The sequence below is a fragment of the Kogia breviceps genome, chromosome 1 (genome assembly GCF_026419965.1).
Source record: "Kogia breviceps isolate mKogBre1 chromosome 1, mKogBre1 haplotype 1, whole genome shotgun sequence".
NCBI classification, from domain to species: Eukaryota; Metazoa; Chordata; class Mammalia; order Artiodactyla; family Physeteridae; genus Kogia; species Kogia breviceps.
The window spans coordinates 177,887,735-177,908,325 of NC_081310.1; the positions used below are offsets into that span (position 1 = coordinate 177,887,735).

Consider the following 20,591-nt stretch of genomic DNA (forward strand, 5'->3'; position numbering starts at 1 on the left):
ATACCCTGGCCTGGCACATAGTAGGTGCTCAGGAAATATTTGTTCGATGAATTGAGTCCCTTTTAGGCCCATCTTCCCTGACCTTGCCAGAGACTACCCGGTCTCCATGCCTGTACTCCTTTTAATCTCTTGCTGGGTGTTTATTTCAACTCATACTCAGATGGCATGGATGCCAGATGGACCCTGGAGATGGGGACAGAGCTCAGAGAAAGAGAGAAGACCCTCTCCTTAGATGAGTCACTGCCCCTGTCTGCTGTCAGTTTGCTCACCTCTCTAATGAGGGGGTTGGACCAACAGATCTCCGGGGGCCCTTCCAGTTCTGCCATGTGCAGCTTCAATCCCACTACCTCATTTCACGGATGAGGGGCTGAGTCGAGTTTAATTTTGTCAGCTGCCTCAGAAATCGATTGGGAAAAGGGGGGCTTGAGTTTGGGGATGCAGCAAAGGCTGTAGTCATATCCTGAGCACCAACTGTGTACCAAGTACCGGGATGAGAGCTTTACACGCGCTGTCCAAATCCTCAGGACGTTTTCCCAGTGAGGAAACAGGCTGGCTCAGAAAGGGGGAGTAACTTGCCCGAGGTCGCACTCGCACGTGAGTCAGGGACTGAGCTGGGAATGGCAGGTTCTTCCCACCTCAGCATCTCTGTGAACTAAAGTCAGTAAAGGAGACCAGGCGCGACCAAACTGTTCTCCAGAAACTTCAGGAGCCCCTTCCTCATCATTGCCCAGACAGCCTGACTTCTGTATGTAAGTCCCCTGGCGATATGGCTGGAATTTTGGACAGGAAAGTAGTTGACTTGCAGAACTGGCTGGCAAGGGCGTGGACACAAGAGGCTTCTGATGGGTTCTGTGGCCCCAAGCCCAGCCCTCTGCCTGCCCTCTCCCCCAGCCGGCTTCCTGGGGCCGGGGTGGGCCCATCTGCATTATTCATTTCTCACTCCCCACCCCCAATCCCCCCCCCCACCTGGTGTTGGGCTCCTGGGGTTGGCGTCTAGACAGACAAGAGCATCCTACTGAGAGCAGAGGCAGCCCTGACTCGGGGTTGAAAGTTCCCATGGCAACTGTATCCCCCTCAGCTGGCAGCTACCCAATAAATAAATAATCAGGGATGGGGGTGGGGAGCTAAGGGCAGGGGGAGGGGCAGCAGGGGAGCCTCGTGGAAGCTTCACTCCGGAAAGAGGGGTGGGTTAGGCTTCAAGTAGACTGGGGGCTGGTATTGCAGTTGGCCAGGTGAAGAAGGTAGAGGGAGGAAGGTGGCCAGATGTGAGAGAGATTCAGAAGAGCAGAGAGCCAGTTGATGACAGACTGGGAACGCAGGTGTCAGCAGGAAGACCAGGGCCTACAGCTTACCTTTCTAGGTCATGCAGCTGGACACATCATGGGGCCCACATCACTGCAAATGGACTAGGTTTGGATGTATTAAGTTCATGATGAACCATCCAATGGGTACTTGGCTATAAAGGGGCCGGAGGCTGAAGGAACTGAAGCTGGGGGGGACACGCATTTGCCGGGACACGGGGAGTGTGAAGAGGGGCTGGGCTGTGGCCCTGAGGTGCTCTGATACTTAGGGGCCTGACCGCACAGGAGGATGGGCTGCACCGGAATCAGGCCAAGGAGGTGGAGAATGCGTGTGCCAGGCACGGCTCTCGCCGCTGGAAATGCAGCAGTGAACATCCCCACTCTCGTGGAGTTTGCCTTCTAATGCAGGAGACAGTAAACAAGGAGTGAATAGTATGTTAGTCAATGATAAGTGCCGTGGAGAAAATAAAGCAAGGCGGGAGGCAGGGAGCTCTGCAGCGGAATATAATTTTAAATAATGCTGACTCTCCTCACGACCAGGTGAAGGAAGTACTATGAATCATACCCATTTTGTTGGTGAGAAAACTGAGGCACAGAGAGGTTAAGTGACTTGCCCAGAGTTGTAGAAAAACCAGCGGCACCAGGATTCTAACCCAGCTCTGCTCCTAACCCCTGGACCAAATTGTAGCAAGTGGGTGGAGGGGTGAGTAGCAGGGAGGGCATGGAGACCTTTAAACAGTTTTGGATGTGAGAGCATTGGGCTAGATAAGGCATTCGTTGGAGGAGGAAAAGGGGACTTTTAATTTATTTATTTATTTTTAAGTAGAAGAGTCTTAAGCATATTTAGGAGCCAGTGGGAAGGATTCTGGGCAGGGGAAGAGGTTGGGTTTACAAGAGAAGAGATCGTGGATGATGTGGGCTCCCGAGTAGGTAGAAGATAGGGTTCAGAATGCAGGAGGAGGCATTGGCCTTTAGTGCGGGGAGGGACAGAGCCTCAAGTATAGGGGGTGGGGGGAGACCAGGTCTTTACCAGGGTGGGGGCGAAGGGGGCCCAGGAGGCTTGAGGACAGCAAGAAGATCTGAAATATTAGGAGGAGTGAGTTCCTCAGAGAAGCCTAGTTGGGCTGAGGGACAGCATCGGGGAGCTTCTTGGAGTCGATGATTCCAGATCTCCAGTGGCCCCAGTTTGCCCCGTGGAGTGACTTTCTCCGGAAGTGCTTGGCTGCTTTGCGAGAACTGAGAAAACTACTAATTGGGTTTATCCAGGTGTGGGCTTTTCCTCACAGATGTCATGAAAAGGCAGAGGAGTGTGACAGTTTGGGTTACAGGCAAAGCTGATGGTGAAGTGAGGGGTCATGTGATCCCAGCAGGCTGATGGGCCTGAAGGGTGTTGAAGAAGCTGGGGTGTCTGAGAGGGGCTCTCAAATCGGTGACTTTGGAGGCAGAGCAGTTATGGGTGATGATACATTCTAAGAAGTGGCCATGGACAAGGAAGAATGGAAGCAAAGGTCATGAGAGAGGACTTGAGAGGTTAGGGTGCTGGAGGGGGTGGCCCCCAAATGTCAGAGTCGACCAGGATGATGCAGAGGTAATGGGATCGTTTTCAAGGAAGGGACAAGACCCGGAGGCCAGTGGATGATGAGTCCAGCAGTGGATGAGGGTGGTATAGCCACTGGGTCGCACAGTTCTGCAGGCAGCTTGGGGACCCCAGAGGATACCAACCCCACCTTTGGGCCTGAGGAGCATGGGATGAGAGAAGAGAAACGGAGTCACTGAGAAGACTACAGGGAAAACAATGTCCTTGAGTGCAACGTTTAAGGGGTGGGGGGACCCCTTAGGGAAGGTGCCGAGGCCGTAGAGACACTTGGCTGGTGTGGAAGGGCTCATGAAAGGGGGCTGGGGGCCAGGGGAGGGCTGGGTCAGAGGAAGCGGCACAGAGCGTTGAGGAGATCAAGGGCAGAGAGGACCAATGGGCAGGAAAGTGGGACTTACTCTGTGGGCATTGACAGATCTGGACAGGGCTGTGAGACTGGGGGGACTGGATCTCATCTGTCTTTCTGGGACTACAGTCAGGGGACTCATCGCGATTTTCTGGGGTCCTTGTGACCAGGGGATTGGCTGGCCCAGAGGCCATAGGGATTACCCCAGGCTCTCTGGGCTGCATTGATGACAGAGTGATTCGACCAGATTTGTGCTTTAGAAAAAGCATTTGGTAGGTTGGTAGGCAGCCTGCTTCTGCCAGGAGATCAGGCAGGACGCTACAGCAGTTGCCCACAGAAGCTTCTGTGCTGGCCCACTTAGGAGAGAGACCCAAGGAGCCAGCCTCACCTGACTTGTAGGCTGACCAGGAAAAAATATCCCTGAAGTCACTTTAAAAAAAATAATAATAGTTAATTAATTTGGCTGCGTTGGGTCTTTGTTGCTGTGTGGGGGCTTTCTCTAGTTGCGGCGAGCAGGGGCTACTCTTTGTTGCAGTGCGCGGGCTTCTCATTGTGGTGGCTTGTCTTGTTGGGGAGCATGGGTTCTAGGCTCGCGGGCTCTAAAGCACAGGCTCAGTAGTTGTGGAGCATGGGCTTAGTTGCTCCGTGGCATGTGGAATCTTCCCGGACCTGGGCTTGAACCCGTGTCCCCTGCATTGGCCGGCGGATTCTTAACCACTGCACCACCAGGAAAGCCCCCGAAGTCACTTCTTCCCTCTCAATGCATGTGCACTTTAACTTTTTGCAAAGGAGTAGGTTGCTATTGTCTCCACACGAGTCCTCCCATCAAAGTAAAAAAGAAACTCTAGGCACTTCCCTGGTGGTCCAGTGGTTAAGACTCCGCACTTCCAGTGCAAGGGGCACAGGTTCGATCCCTGGTTGGGGAAGTAAGATCCCATCCCACATGCAGAGCAGTGTGCGGCCAAAAGGAAGAAGAAAAAAAGAGACACTCCAAGGCGAGTTATGATTTACAGCCACTGCAGCCCTGAGATGATTGTTTCTAAGCCATTGCAACCAGATGGGGAAGGTCTTCCTCCTATTTTTTGTTCTTATCTTTATTTGTTAATTACCTGCATGTCACTGCTGCAGAAGCAGGAGTTCTGGAATATTTGACTTGATTTTTGAATAAAAGATAACAACTTTAGAATTGGGGTTATTTATAAGACATTGAATCTCAATTAAACTATTTATTTATTGACATCGATTTCTGCACTCACCATTGGAGGGAGAGGCAGCATCGTTCAGGCCTGGGTTATCCCGTTGATCACAGTGGGGTTTTTGTGGTTTTTTTTTTAACATCTTTATTTGAGTATAACTGTTTTACAATAGTGTGTTAGTTTCTGCTTTACAACAAAGTGAATCAGTTATACATATACATATGTTCCCATATCCCCTCCCTCTTGCATCACCCTCCCTCCCACCCTCCCTATCCCACCCCTCTAGGTGGTCACAAAGCCCAGAGGTGATCTCCCTGTGCTATGCGGCAGCTTCCCACTAGCTATCTAATTTACATTTGGTAGTGTGTATATGTCCCTGCCACTCTCTCACTTTGTCACAGCTTACCCTTCCCCCTCCCCATATCCTCAAGTCCATGCTCTAGTAGGTCTGGATCACAGTGTTTTTTAACTGTCCAATTTTCCATCCATCTCCCCTCCTAGGCTCTGAGTTCCCAAAGGGCAGGGACTGCAACGTATTCATTTCAGCATCCCAGCACCAGCACAGGGTCTGACACAGACTAAACGTTCTGTGAATAAATAAATGATGTACCCTGTATGGATGAGGGCATGTCAGATGTCAGATGGATGAGTAAATGGATGTGGATGGCGTTTTGATGAATGAGTGGGCAGTTGTTGGATGGGAGGCTGGAGGGAGGCTGGAAGGATGGCTCAGAGTGACAAGAACAGCCAGTGTTCCATATTCAGTGGAAAGAGAGATCCCTTTGGGCCAGTCAGGAGGTCTTCCTGGGAACAGAGAAAATTGTGCTATGTTTTGAAAACCAAGGAGGACTTGGATATAAGGAAAGGGAAATGATGGTGGATCCTCAACTGTTATTTCAGCTGCTTGGGCGCAGGAACTGGCTGGGAATAAAGAATTGAGCCAGATCCTAGCAGCCTTCAAAGCCCAACTAAGAAGCTTTGACTGTTAGGTCTCCTACTAATTAACCACCATATATTAAGTCTAATTATTAGTTTATGTGATGTCTCCATATCCTCACAACAACTTCTCAGGGGAGGGATTATCTTCCCCATTTATAGTTAAAGAAATAGGCTCAGAGAGGGAAAGTAATTTGCCCTAAGTCACACAGCAGAACTGCAGTTTGAACTTGAGTTTTAGTGACTCCAGTGCTGCTCACTCTATCAATGAGGTCCCTGAGAACACAGGGGTTTTGAGCTAGGGCCAGAGTGGGGGTAGGGTTGATGTCAGGTTTAGGTAGTTGTATCCAAGCAGGGTGTCTCCCCAACTACACTATGAGCCTGGGCAACTCTGTCTCACCCTCCTTGCCAGGACCCTGTGCCAGCTGAGTCGAGAGCATCCAGCTGGACCCCAAACCACCAGGATACCCTAAGGCCTAGCAGAGTCAGGGCAGAAAGGAGAAGAGAAGTGGGGCAGGAGCTTTGGGGAGGGGAAGCAGCCTGGCGAGTTTCTCCCCCAAGGTTGGCAGGCCACTGAATTCAAAACCAGAAGGGCCCTTAGAGGTCATTTAGTCTGGCAGCCTCTATGTAAGAGGATCTCAAGACCCACAGAGAAGGTAGCCTGTCCAAGTAAGCCAGGAATCAGTGTCAGACTCTCAACCAGAAACCACATGTCTTAACTCCTGAGCCAGTGCCAACTGGGGAAGGTGGTGTGTTGGTGCCAAGGTGGGACAGGAGGCAGATAAAGGCAGAATGGCTGTCTGGCTCTGCCACCAACCTGCTGTGTGACCTTGGGCAAGTCACTTCCCCTCTCTGAGCCTCATGGTTTCTTTCTTCTGAGTTAATGATCTCAGCAGTGCCTTTCTGCCGGGAAGTATCCGGTGAGAGATGAACTTGGAAGGCTCTTTACAATCTGCAGAGCTCTGGGAGGGGAGTCACAAGAAAGAGGTAGGCTGGTGCCAGGTGGGTGGGTGCCAGGGTTGGGCCTGCAGCTTCCTGGGTCTCTGCCCAAGCTTTGCCATCTGTGTGGTACCATCAGCTCCATCTCCTCTTGCCTCCCTGCCAGGAAAAAGGCTTCTGGGATCTTCTTATTTTATCAGGATCTTCTTTCTCCCTCCCTAGGCAGACCCTCTTCTGTCTCCTTCTATGTAGTCAGGACTCTTGGGTACAAGTGACAGAATCAGAAGTACAAGGAGGGAGAATTTGTTTAGGCATGGCTAGATCCTCAGACCTAAAACGATGTCTCCCGGACACTCCCCTTGCTTGTTCACTCTTCCTCCCTCACTCTTTTTCCTTTAGCTTTGGCTTCCTCCTCAAGCAGGCCGTCCCCCAAGTGGTGGCAAAGACAGCCACCAACAGCTCTCAGCTGACACTACGCCCATCCAGGTATCTTGGCAGATGGCATCTCTGTCCTGATGCCCCAGCAAGTATCCAGGATAACTCTCAGAGCGCAGGCTGAGCGCCCATCCCTGAACAGTTCACTGTGTGTTGCTTATTTGGTTAAACTTGGGTCACTAGCCCACTGCAGAAATTAGAAGTGGGCTCAGCCCCACCCAAGCCATGTGGACTGAGGGTCTGGGAGGCAGTTTCCAAAACAAAGAGACAAGTTCTGTCAACAGAAGAAGGAATATGGGACAGTCAATAACAACTGGTATCCTTGGTACCTTTGTTCCTAAATGTATCAGCTAAAAGGTTGAACCAGGGGCTTCTGGAAAGGGAGTGTTGATTGAGTCCTGTATCAGTTACCTTTTGCTGTGTAACAAATCCCTCCAAAATGCAGTGGTTTAAAACAGCCATTTTAGGGAATTCCCCGGTGGTCCAGTGGTTAGGACTTTCACTGCCACGGGCCTGGGTTCGAACCCTGGCCAGGGAACTAAGATCCTGAAAGCCGCGTGGCACAGCCAAAAATTGAAGAAAAATAATAATAAAAAATAAAACAACCATTTTATTTAGCTCACGATTCTGTGGGTCAGCTGGGAGATTTTTTGGTCTGGCGACCTGTCTTTGGTCAGTTGGTGGGTTGGCTAGCATCTGAATGATCTAGGATGGCCTCACTCGTGTGTGTTGATGGTTGACTGGCTGTCAGCTGGGGTGCCTTGGTTCTTTTCCCTGTGGCCTCTCTTCCTCCAGCAGGTCGGCTTGAGCTCTTTCACAAGGTGTTCTCTGTGTTACAAGTATAACAAGTGGGCAAGCTCCAATGCACCGGTGTTTTTCAAGCCTTCACTAGCTTCCTCTTTGCTAAGGTCCCCTTGAACAAAGCAAGTCACATGACCAAGCACAGAATTAGTGTGGGAGGGCACTGCTAAAGAGCGTGGAAGTAGGAAGAGAAAGAACTTGAGGCCAATTGTGTGCAACCTACTACATCTCCCTCAGGGACAGGGAGTGAAAAAAAATCCCTTTTCTCTGTAACCCATGGATCCCATGGGCCAGGGCAACCTCCAGATAGGGGTCCTTGGAAGAACGTGACCGAGCCCCCGGGCTTCCCCGGGGTCTCCAGGGCCCTGGCTCAGCCCTAGGCCAGAGCTAGGGGGAGGCAGTCTGGATCCCGACTACACAGGCAGAGACCCGCCCCCCAGGGAAAGTATAGGTGCCAAAGGGGAGGCTTCTTGGCAGGGAGGAAGGCAAACATTCTGAACCCTGGCTCACATCTCCCTTTAGCCCACCCCAGAGTGATGAACAGGGTTCTGTCCCGCTCATCCTCAGGCCTGTCCTCACCTCCCAGCATCCCTTTGGTACTGCGGGGCTGGGATGGCTCTGAGACATGTGTATAATCAGGTCATGGTTCCTCATCACCATGGTAACTGGTGTCACCTGCTCCACAGGGTTGAAAAGGAGTACCTGTCCTCCTTTTTTAGGTGGTGACTGTGGCCTCAGCCTGCTCTTTCCCACAGGTGGCTGCGTTGGAGCGGCAGATCTTTGACTTCCTGGGCTACCAGTGGGCTCCTATCCTAGCCAACTTCCTGCACATCATGGCAGTTATCCTGGGCATCTTTGGTACCGTGCAGTACCGTTCCCGGTACCTCATTCTGGTATGGCTCACTTGGCCTCTCCACAAGCCAACCCCCTCTTCTCATTCCCATCCATTCCCACCTCGTTCTCCAGCCAAAGCTGCCCTCCACCCTGGGCACCTAAGACCCCTGCCTCTGTCTTGGCTCCAGCCCAGCTGGTGATGTGGATGTCCAAATTCCAATGCTTCTTTGCTCAGTGGAGACAAAATTAGTATTTTTCCTAAAGAATTTTCTACAGAAAATTTCGAATATTAACAAGGTATATCATTTAGTGAGTACCTACCATATGCCGGGCACGTGCTAAGAGTTTCACCTGCTTTACTTATCTTTATGACAGCCCTGCGAAGTATATCTTATCTCCATTTTCCAGATGAGGAAATGAGGCTCAGAAAGGTGACAAGGCTTCCTGGAGTCACACAGCTAATAAGTGGCAGGGTTAGAGCATCCTGTCCAGAGCGAAGGCTCCTGCCGCATCACCATGCTGCCCCAGTAAGCCCATGCGAGGGATGGACTTGGTCTTGTTTGGTTTCTCAAGTTGCTTCAGGAAGACTTGGCTTCTGTCCCTTGATGTTCATCAAAAATGTGGTCTAGTGTGGCTAGTGTGGCCTTGAGGCCAACGCCTTCTGTGCCCCAATCCCAGGAGTGCATTATGTCCCTGGCTCCCTCCTACTTCCTCTTTCCAAGCTCTGGGCCTTGATTATCAAACTCCTGTTTTCAACTAGTCTCATCCTTGTCCCTTGCTCTTCCTCAGTGACTCATTTATACACCTCTCTTGAGGGAAAAGGCTTTTTGGTAGATTTACTACATAAATGCTTGACACCCAAAGCAGCAATGCCACGTAATGTCATGCCACCTGCAGGGCCCACTCGTGCTCATTCTAGGGCTTCTCCACACCTCCCACAGGCTCCGTTCCAGAAGCCAGGTGAACAGGGCCCTTCCAAAGCTCTCCCTCTCCTGAGATAAGAGAACCCTTCTCTCCAGTTCTCAGGAAAGCCCGCGGCACCACTGTAAACCGCACTGTCTGCCAGACGGCTGCCACTGGCTTAGGCATAGGATTTGGGTGGAAATATCCAGCTCCTCTCTAGTTCTTTGCCATGGGTAGGATGCCATCTGGTGTCTGTGGTTCTCTGCAGAGTGGATAGGATTAGCTACCGGAGGACTTAGGTTTGCATGCCAGCCCTACCTCTTCCTAGCTGTGTGATCTTGGAAAATGTAAACCTCTCTGAGCCTTAACTTAGTTATCTCGAAAGAGAAAGACAGTGCCTTACCTGCAGGGCTCTCCTAAGGACTGGATGGATGTAAAATGATCTGTAAACGATATTGCTCTCTGAGTGAGGCACTGTCATAGTTTCCCCTGCAAAGGTCTCCTCAGTCCATTGACCCACCCCGTCCCCGCTCCTCCAGGCCCCACCCTGATCCCACCTCTGCTTTCCCCAGTATGCAGCCTGGCTGGTGCTTTGGGTTGGCTGGAATGCGTTTATCATCTGCTTCTACTTGGAGGTTGGACAGCTGTCCCAGGTAAGCCTCAGGCCTGGCAGTGCCAGAGGGCAGAGCCTGACCTTTCCCATCCCCTGCCCAAGGGCTCCTGTGGTGTGAATCACAGGGGCATCACCTCTTGAAGAGACCGCCCTCTACACATTCAAGTAATCTGTGCTCCCCATCCCCCATCCCTACGTTTTCATTTCTGGCATCCTCCGTACTTCTTAAAAACAAATGATGGGAAATTCCCTCGCTGTCCAGAGGGTGGCTTACCCTCTCTGAGCTTCAGTTTCCTCATCTAGTAAGTATAGTTAATAGAAACCCCAATTTCATGTGGTTGCTGAGGGGATGAAAGGAGATCGAACATCTCAGTGCTTGGCACCAAGTCAGCGTGCAGTGAATATTTGTTAATGGACTGCCTGAGGGAATGGACTGAGGAAAACACAGATGCACATGTGGGTAAGAACTTCTGATGTAGGCCAGCCCCTTCTCCATTTCTAAAGGGGAGACCAAGGTCTAAAGAGGAGAGGTTTGCCCAGGGTCACACACAGGGAGCAGTGGAGAGGCTGAATGGGCTGTGAAGGGGTCTGTATTGAGGATTTCACCAACAGCTGGATAATTGGACCCGGTCACCATTAATGTCCCTTCCAGCCCTGAAATTCTGAGACTCCTGTGGGTTTGAACCAGCCCCTTCCATCGGATAGAGGAGTGAGGCCTGCATGGTCATCAAGCGCCACCTACTGGCCAAATATAGACTTGCAGATACAGGCTTCCTCCATACCTTTTCACAAATCAAGCCAGGAAAGGAAGCTGTTACAACCACCCAGGTGTGAAGCAGACCTTATATAAAGTCTTCTGGAGGGAATTCCCTGGTGGTCCACTTTCACTGCCGGGGCCCGGGTTTGATCCCTGGTCAGGGAACTAGGATCCCACAAGAAGTGCGGTGCTGCGCCCCCCCCCCCCAAAAAAAAAGTCTCCTGGAGCCTGGGAAGGATTTCCGCCCCTTCCCCCCGCCACCGCCTCCGGCCCAAGCTCAGTATCCTAGGCCCCTCTGCCCCTAGGACCGGGACTTCATCATGACCTTCAACACATCCCTGCACCGCTCCTGGTGGATGGAGAACGGGCCAGGCTGCCTGGTGACACCTGTCCTGAACTCCCGCCTGGCCCTGGAGGACCACCATGTCATCTCGGTCACCGGCTGCCTGCTTGACTACCCCTACATTGAAGCACTCAGCAGTGCCCTGCAGATCTTCCTGGCTGTGAGTTCTCCTGTTCCCCTGCCTGTCCCAGCCCCGCCCTAGGCACTTCACACACACAGTTACATAATCTTCTTTCCTCTTAACAAGCCGGTAAGGTATTGCCCAGGTCCAACTGGGGAAACTGAGGCTCAAAGAGGTAAAATAATTACTTGTCCAAAATCACACTCCCAGAACGGAGAATAGAACCAGGTATATTAAGTTTAAGGCGCAGTCATTTGACTTGGAGTTGTTATGGGTTTGCCTTCCTCTTAGCACACGTGGCCCCCCCAGCGGGGGTGGGCAGGGCCAGGCAGGGGTTCAAGGAAGAGCTTCCCTCTCCTCCCTCCCTCCCTCCCTCCCTCCCTGACGCGCTGTGTCCTCCCCCAGCTGTTCGGCTTCGTGTTCGCCTGCTACGTGAGCAAAGTATTCCTGGAGGAGGAGGACAGCTGTGAGTGCGGAGCCCCTAGGGAATTGGGGAAACCTGGCCGCGTGCCACCTCACGCAGTCAGCACCCTAGACGGGGGCCAGAGCAGGAGGGAGCCCTGGGTCATTTAAGGCAGCGGTCCCCAACCTTTTTGGCACCAGGGAGCGGTTTCGCGGAAGGCAATTTTTCCATGGACGGGGGGGTGGGGGGGTGCTTTGGGGATGATTCAAGTGCATTGATTTATTATGGTCTCTGTGCAGTCAAGCCTCTCTGCTAATGATACTCTGTATTTGCAGCCGCTCCCCAGCACTAGCATCACGGCCTCAGCTCCACCTCAGATCAGGCATTAGATTCTCATAAGAAGCGTGCAACCTAGATCCCTCACATGCGCAGTGCACAGTAGGGCTCACGCTCCTATGAGAATCTAATGCCGTTGCTGATCTGACAGGAGGCGGAGCTCAGGCGGTAACGTGAGCGATGGGGAGGGGCTGTAAATACAGATGAAGCTTCGCTCGCTTGCCTGCCGCTCACCTGCTCTGCGGCCCAGTTCCTAACACCAGTACCGGTCTGTGGTCTGGGGGTTGGGGACCCCTGATTTAAGGGGCCCCTCTGGGGGCTGGGGAAGAAGAGGCAGCAGGGTGAGTGGGGTTCTGCATAACCAGCCCATTCTGGGCTGAGGCCCAGAAGTCCAGGTGCCCAGTCCAAGGCTCCAGCACTGCCCCGCTACCTGGCCCTCTTAGGCCCCTTCCTGTCGCTCTGAAGGGCTCCACAGCCCCACTCCTGTCAAGCACCGCCCATTCCCAGTTCGTCCCACTCCCACCCCCAACAGGTCTTGCCTCCCCCCAGCCTTCTCCCTTAAAGGGCCGCCCTCCCCATCCACCCCCCAGCTCTCTGTCCTCTTGGGCCTTGGCCCATCCATCCGGACACTGCAGCAAAGCCCAACCCCTAAGGCCCTGTGCAGGGTCTGGCCTCAGATTCCTCCCTTTCAGGACCCAGCCTCCCATAACTTACCCCCTTCACAGGCCCATCTCTAACCATGTGCCATCTGCCCTTCCGCAGTTGATTTCATCGGCGGTTTTGACTCCTATGGATACCAGGCGCCCCAGAAGACGTCGCATTTACAACTGCAGCCTCTGTACACGTGGGTCATGGCGCGGAGCAGGGTGGGGTGGAGGGACCCGGGTGCGGGTGTTAGTGTAGGAGAAAGAAGGGGAGGGAGGAGCGGAGAGGGCAGCCTGATCTCTCCGCCTCCCTACTTAGGGGTCCACTTCCCTAACCAGCCTTTGTTTCCTGCAGGGCGGGGTAGTAGCTTCTGCCCCACGACCACCCCCGCGGCTAGACTGACCGCCGCAGCCGCCAGCTCTGGCCAAGATGGCAGGCGTGCCCCCTGGCGGCTTGCTGACCGGACTGCAGCCTGGGTCGGCTTGACATGGGTCCGAAGCGGACTTGGACTTGGCGCTTAGCAGCCTGGACTTAAGGGGTGGGGCGGGGGAGGGGGTTCGCGGGGTTTGTATTTTTTTAATCTCCACCTTGGCGTGTGCTGGAGCCTCCCGCCCTTCTCCAGCCTCTCCCTTTCACCCTTCTTCACCCAGCATCCTGTCCCCTGTCCAGAGAGAAAGGGCAGGACAGACAGACTCACCCCCATCTCACCACATTCCACCAGCCCTGGGGAAAGTTACCCTGAACTAGAAGCAGGAGTTCTGGGTTCTAATCGCAGCTCCATCACTAACTCTCTGTGTGCCATCTGGCAAAGCCCTTGCCCTCTCTGGGCCTCAGTTTCCCACCTCAAATAATTAAAATAATCCCCTCGTAAATGGAGCTCTTTCTAGCCTTTTCATTTGACTCTCAATTCCCTGGACTATACTGGGATTTTACATAATCCCCATTTTGCAGATATGGAAACTGAGGCCCAGAGATGTAAAGCGATTTGCTTGAGGCCACACAGCTGGGCTTTTGGTGGCGGCAGGCCTTGAATATGATCTGTAGTTTCAGACTCCAAAACCCATTTCCAAGCCCCCTTCCAGCTTGGACACTCTAGAACCCATGTGATATACACCACACTCACATACCACCGCCACCACTTGCTAACTCCTCTCTTAAAGCAATATATTCGTTCTCTTGTTGGGAACAGGATGGACGGATCCCAGAGCCCTGAATTCAGCCTGACCCACAGGGAAGCCTTCTTAGACTCGGCCTCTGTCCACCCTTGGCAAAGCTTTCAAGCTCTCTCTAGCAAAGGGGGGACACGACTCAGTCGCCCCACCCCCTTCCACGTCCCTGAGCCTGCTGCACCCATGACCCCCCACCCCTTCAGCAACTCTGCCAACCCCTGGTGGCTCCATCCACCTCACCAGTTGGAAGACCTGTGGTTCCAGAGTGGAAAAGGGCTCATCTGTGCTGCCTGGTCAACAATGTTCAAAGATCACCAGTGTTCGTGATCACGCCGGTGTCCAGAAACAACCTCTAACAAATCCAGAAGTTGTTCTGAAGAGGCAGAATGGGGGTGTGGGTCATAGTGGGGGCTCTGGAGGGCCAGCACCCTTCCTTAAGAGCAAGTAGAGATGAGGGCTCATTCTCCTCGCCTCCCTCCACAGACCCCTCTGAGGACCCTGCATCCTGTGCGCTGGCTGGTGAATCTGAGGGCGGGAGGATCAGGCCTCAGCTTCCAGTTTGTGAAATAGGAGTGGTCCTGGCTTAGGAAGGAGGGTGGGAGGCACGGGGGAACCAGATGGAAATACAGACAGTTGCACACCTGAGCCCATCCATGGTGAACTTTCCTTGCTCTCCACCCTCTGATCTAGCATTCCCTCCCATCTAAGGCCAAAATATCCTGAACTTGGACCCCACCCCACCATCCCATCTGCAGGTCTGTGCCAAAGAGCCAAACCCAGGAGTCCCTCTGGTCACTACAGGGCCCAAGGTCCCAAATGATGAGCCTGGTTAGCTATGGGTACAGCTCAGGAGGGCAACAGTTCCCTTCAGGCCTGGCTGGTGCTCTGCTCCTGGACCAAGTCCTGCCTCTCTAGCCCTCTCTTCTCAGAGCCACCCCCAGCCAGCTGTCATCTCACCCCCGACCCCCAACCCCCTTTCTACTCAACAACTTGAGCCACTGGTGCTTTTGAAGCCTTTTGTTTTTGTAAGATGGTTTTTTCAAGGAAACTGAGTTTTCTTCTCACTGGGACCTTGCAAGGCAGGGAGTGTTGCCCTGGTTTCTGTGCAGGTGGGTTGATTAAAGATGGTGTTTTCCAACTTCCCTGGTGGTGCAGTGGTTAAGAATCCGCCTGCCAATGCGGGGGACACGGGTTCGAGCCCTAGTCCGGGAAGGTCCCACGTGCCACGGAGCAACTAAGGCCGTGTGCCACAACTACTGAGCCTGCGCTCTAGAGCCTGTGAGCCACAACTGCGGAGCCCGCGTGCCACAACTACTGCAGCCCTCGTGCCTAGAGCCTGTGCTCTGCAACAAAGAGAAACCACCACAATGAGAAGCCCATGCACCGCAACAGAGTAGCCCTCGCTTGCCGCGACTAGAGAAAGCCCGCGCGCAGCAACGAAGACCCAACACAGCCAAAAAATAAATAAATAAATAAATTTAAAAAAAAAAAAAAGATGGTGTTTTCTTCTCTATCTTCCTGTCCTGCCCTGTAAGTCGGCAGGGTCTTCTAAGGGAGAAGTCTTGGCATGGAGGGTGGGCAGAGTTTGGGAATCTATGTCATTGTCATTATCAGACATTGCTGGGGCACTGGCCTGTCCCTCTGGCTGGCTGTGTAGCTTTGGGCAAGTCACACTCCCTCTCTTTCCTCATCCATAAAATGCAGAGAGGGGATTAAATCAGTGGGTTCCCAAACCTGGCTTTGCAATCCCTTGGAGAGCTTTCTATTTTTCTGATTAAGTGCATTTTAAGGTTATGCTTTCAAATATCCTTTGCATCCTGGCTCTGTCCTCTTCCTAAAAATTCAGTTCCTGACTTGGAATAAGCTGGCAGACAGTGCTTTAGACACAGATTCCTGCATCCCAACTGGGACATCCTGGCTCCTTTTCTGACCGTACAAGAAGAATCAGTATTTTGAATTTAAAAATTTTACTTTTGTGTGTGCATAGGTAATAAGTATATGTGGTACAGGATTCAGAAATTTCCAGGGGGCTATGTACTCTTACATATTTTTCATATCTTTCCGAAGATAGTCCAAAAGTTTTCAATTATATAAATTTTTTTTTTCCTTTTTTTTTTTTTTTTTTTTTTTGCGGTACGCGGGCCTCTCACTGTTGTGGCCTCTCCCGTTGCGGAGCACAGGCTCCGGACGCGCAGGCTCAGCGGCCATGGGTCACGGGCCCAGCCGCTCCGCGGCATGTGGGATCTTCCCGGACCGGGGCACGAACCCGTGTCCCCTGCATTGGCAGGCGGACTCTCAACCACTGCGCCACCAGGGAAGCCCTTTTTTTTCCTTTTTCACACAAATGATAACATATTTTACTCACTCTTCAACTCCCTGCTTCTTTGACCTAACTCTGAATCTTGGAAATCTCTCAATAACACATGTGGAGCTACCTCCCATTCTTCCACAATGATTTGGTAGAATTGAGATTTTTAAGATCCCCAGGTGACCTTGATGCATTTAGAGGCCAAGAACCAGAGGCTCTACATAAGGATGCCCAGGTCCACTATTCAAACCTCTGTGGACCATTCCTGGTCGTGGAGTCAGAGGGGAATAAGGAGTTTATGGTCTAGTGGGGAGCCCACGGGGTGAGCAGGCAGAAGTTGATGCTGATAAGCAGGTGGTCGATGCTGAGGACAGTTTAGCGTGAAAGGTTGTTAATAGGAGCTCGGGAGAGAGGTGATCTGAACATTCTGGATGGACCAACAGCCTGAGCCGAGGTGTGGAGGGAGGAAAACCTGTCGTGTCGAGGGTAAAAATGGCCAGAGACGAACTAGCTGGAGGGAGCCTCAGTGGGGAATGTATTAGTTTTCTATCGCTGTCATAAGTTATCACAACTTTAGTCTCTTAAAGCAGTATACATTTGTTATCTTACACTTCAGAAGAAGTCCAACACGGGTCTCACTGGGATAAAATCAAGATGTCTGGAGGGTTGCATTTCTTTCTGGAGTCTCTAGGGGAGAATCCATTTCCTTTTCTAGCTTCTAGAGGCTATGTGCATTTCTTGGCTCGTGGCCCCCTTCCTCTATCTTCAAAGTCAGCAACCTCACAGCCCTCTGACCTTTTTTTTTTTTTCCCTTGGCCGTGCAGCATGTGGGATCCTAGTTCCCTGACCAAGGATCGAACCCGCGCCCCCTTGCAGTGGAAGCGTGGAGTCTTAACCATTGGTCCACTAGGGAAGTCCCAATCTCTGACCCTTTTTCCATCATCACATCTCTCTAACCACAGCCAGGAAAGGTTCTCCACTTATAAAGGATTCGTGTCATTGGATTGGGGCCACTCGAATAATCCAGGATAATTTCTTCCTCTCAAAGTCCTTAATTCCATCTGCAAAGTCCCTTTTGCCATGTAACGCATTCACAGGTTCCAGGAATTAGAATGTGAACCTCTTTGTGGGGCCATTATTCTGCCTTCCCAGGGAAGGAGTCGTATCCAGAAGCCCTGAATGTCAAACCAGAGTGCATCGGCCTGGTGTGACGGCAGGGGGAGCTACTGAAGGATTTTGAGCAGAAGCTACTCAATTAGAACTGTCCTGTAGAGAGAACTGGCAGGGCTGGAAGGGTGGGTTGGAAGAAGGAAGCAGGAAGCAGTGTTGTGTCTGGAAGAGGCCTAGGGTTTCTTACTTCCCTGGGGAAATGTGTGTTCTTGTGGGTATGTGCATAAACTTGGGAGGTAAAGATCAGCATGAACTTCCGGAGTCAGACATCCCTGGGTCCCCGCTCATCACTCTGGAACCAGTCAAGCTGGCCTTCCCACAAAGCCCCGTGCAGCTCCTGCCATCCTGGGGCCGTGCCCCGGCAACCTCTGCACATTCGAATAATCCAGGTAGGACATACCTTCCAATAACTGCTGGGTCATAATGGTGCCCAAGCCATTCTTTTTTTTTTTTTTTTATGTGGACCATTTTTAAAGTCTTTATTGAATTTGTTACAATATTGGTCTGTTATATGTTTTTGGTTTTTTGGCCCTGAGGCATGTGGGATCTTAGCTCCTGACTAGGGATCGAACCCCACACCCCCTGCATTGGAAGGTTAAGTCTTAACCACTGGACCGCAAAGGAAGTCCCCCCAAGCCATTCTTTGAAGGACTAGAATACAAATTCCCTAACGTGCATTTGACAAGCCTAAGAGTCTCCTGGGATTTGTAGACAGACTAGTGTTTGCTTGAATGCGTTGGAATTGGGTCTTGCTGTTTCTAAACAGACTAGGTATGAGGGAGGGCCTGACACCACGACCTTATTGCCTTATAAGATTCAGTACTCCACAGGCATGGCCCTGGACAGGGTTTCTCAGACTTGCAGAGCATAAGCATCCCTTAAAAATCCAAATTCCTGGGCTTCCCTGGTGGCGCAGTGGTTGAGAATCCGCCTGCGGTTGCAGGAGACACGGGTTCGTGCCCCGGTCCGGGAAGATCCCACATGCCGCGGAGCAACTAAGCCCGTGAGCCATGGCCGCGGAGCCTGTGCGTCCGGAGCCTGTGCTCCGCAACGGGAGAGGCCACAACAGTGAGAGGCCCGCATACCGCCAAAAAAAAAAAAAAAAAAAAAAAAAAAAAAAAATCCAAATTCCTGAGCCTGATCTGAGCTGCACTGAACCCAACATCTGGGCAGTGGAAGGAACTTGTGTTTTTCACTAGTGCCCCAGGTGATCCAGGTTTGGGAAATCCTAGACCCAGGTAAATAGGCATTCAAACATTTTTGAAACTTCCCCTCCTCCGGTGTCATGGAAGGCCTACCAAATTATGCCTGTCAGCTCCCTCATATCAGAACTCGACTCTAAGACTCTCTCCCCCGAGTTTAATTGCATTTGTTAATAATTGTTACAAGTCTTAAATTTTTAGAAAATGGGTTAATAATTTCAAAGTCTAGGATCAACTCTTGAACTTAAACATTGACAACTTTACCACTCGGTTAGTTTGAGCAAAGGCAGGTCTGAGTTTGCCTGCCACCACCTGTGCTGGGGACCACACCCCACCCTGAGCCTTGCTTCCAGGGATTCAGCGATTCAACCAGACTGATCAGGCCCAGGCCGACTGGGGCTGCAGAGAGAGCCCTGTGCTGGGCATCCAATACTGAAATACTCCAAAACTGAAGTTTGAGTTCTTCCTCTGCCCCTTTCTCATCCTGGGACCTGGGGCCCCTCCTCCCACCTCTGGTCTTGGTGACTTCATCAGTGAAATGAGAGGGCTGGACTTTGCAGAATATTCCTGGGCTTCTTGACTGCGGACCTGGAACAGGGCTTCTCCATCCTAACTGTACTTGGGATGTCTTTTTAAAATACAGATTTCGGGCTTCCCTGGTGGCGCAGTGGTTGAGAGTCCGTCTGCCGATGCAGGGGATGCGGGTTTGTGCCCCGGTCTGGGAGGATCCCACATGCCACGGAGCTGCTGGGCCCGTGAGCCATGGCCGCTGGGCCTGCACGTCTGGAGCCTGTGCTCCGCAACGGGAGAGGACACAGCAGTGAGAGGCCCGCGTACAGAAAAAAAAAAAATAATAATAATACAGATTTCTGGGCTCCACTCATGTACCAGATTCTAATTCATTGGACCCAAAGCATCTGAATTCATCCTTCAAATATTTATTACGAACTTACTATGTGCCAGGCACTGAGGCTACAGCAGTGAACAAAACAGAACGTAATCCCTGCTCTCGTAGGGGATATCTATGGGAGGAGACACACATAGGTAAACCAGTAAAATATATGGTGTGTCAGATAAGTGTCATGGAGCAAAGCAGGGCAGGGAAGGGAATGCAGGATAGGGATGGATTCTGGTTTTAAATTGGACATCAAGTTAGTCAGGAAGGTCTCACTGAGAAAAAGTTTTGATAAAATGCCTGAAGAAGAAGACAAAGGGAACAGCAAGTGCAAAGGCTCTGAGTCAGAGTCTGAATACTGGAGGGAAGCAAGGAGGTCAGGGTGGTTCCAAGCAAGGAAACGGGCGAGTGGTAGGAGATGAAGTCAGAGAGATAAAGGGGTGGGGGGAGTGTCAGATGCTGTATTGGCTTGAAGAACACCGTAAGGGCTTCAGTGTTTAATTTGAGATGGGGAAACACAGAGCTGGGAAGAATCCCTTTGGATACTGTGTGGAGAACACACTGTAAAGGGTCAAGGGCTGAAACACAGAGACCAGGTCAGATACTATCAAGATAATCCAGGTGTGAGATGGTAATGCTCGGTCACAGTGGCAGCAGTGGAGGAGGTGAGACAGGTCTGGATTCCAATATATTTTGAGTGTAGGACCAAGATTTGCCGGGGGGGTGGCTGTGGGATGTGAATGAAAGAGCAGAGTCACACAGGACCCCAAGGTGTTCAGCCTGAGTGAACAGAAGTATGGAGTTGCCCTTGCGATGGGATGACATCAGGAGGAGAAAGTTCGGGGACAGACTCCCGTGTTCTGGTTTTGGACACCTAAAGTTTGAGATGCCTGTTAGACATTCAAGTGGAGAGGTCAAGGAGGCAGTTGGGTAAAAAAGAGGAGAGTTCTGGGCTGAAGATAGGAAGCTTGGAGTCATTGATGTTGAGATGGTGTTTCAAGTCGACAATAGATAAAATCACCAAGAGAGTGAACGTAGACAGGGAAGAGGGTTTAAGACAGTCCTGGGACACTTGTACATTTGGAGCTGGAGAACATTAGGAGGAACCAGCAGAGAAGGCTGAGGTAGGCAAACCAGGGAGCTGATACGAACTAGCATCCTGAGTTCACTCAGTTTAGTGATTTCACTATCAAGAAATATTTTCTGAGCACCTCTTATATTCCAGGCACTGTTCCAGACACCGAGGCTACAGCAATGAACAACGCAGACAACGCTTTAGCTTTCTCTCTTACAATTTAGCTCCTAGGCAGAATTGACATATATTTTCTTGTTTAGTCTTCCTAA

At 51.6% G+C, this 20,591-nt stretch overlaps 2 protein-coding genes across 6 annotated transcripts in view; one reads left to right on the top strand and one right to left on the bottom strand.

The window, feature by feature from the left end:
- NKAIN1 (sodium/potassium transporting ATPase interacting 1) overlaps positions 1 to 15,127 on the top strand; it is a 41,597-nt gene extending 26,470 nt beyond the window's left edge. The window contains exons 2-7 of one of the 4 annotated variants that reach the window (XM_059037535.2): positions 8,304 to 8,441; positions 9,858 to 9,938; positions 10,961 to 11,158; positions 11,525 to 11,585; positions 12,621 to 12,702; positions 12,858 to 15,127. In XM_059037535.2, coding sequence (XP_058893518.1) covers positions 8,304 to 8,441; positions 9,858 to 9,938; positions 10,961 to 11,158; positions 11,525 to 11,585; positions 12,621 to 12,702; positions 12,858 to 12,867 — 570 coding nt within the window. In that variant the 3' untranslated portion in view covers positions 12,868 to 15,127. Of the gene's footprint in view, positions 1 to 8,267; positions 8,442 to 9,857; positions 9,939 to 10,960; positions 11,159 to 11,524; positions 11,586 to 12,620; positions 12,703 to 12,857 lie in introns of all 4 variants that reach the window. The other 3 variants (XM_067013090.1, XM_067013101.1, XM_067013118.1) reach the window with 3 other exon arrangements.
- Positions 1 to 20,591, bottom strand: part of TINAGL1 (tubulointerstitial nephritis antigen like 1) — a 496,849-nt gene that overhangs the window by 254,997 nt on the left and 221,261 nt on the right. The gene's annotated exons all lie outside the window — the stretch shown is intronic.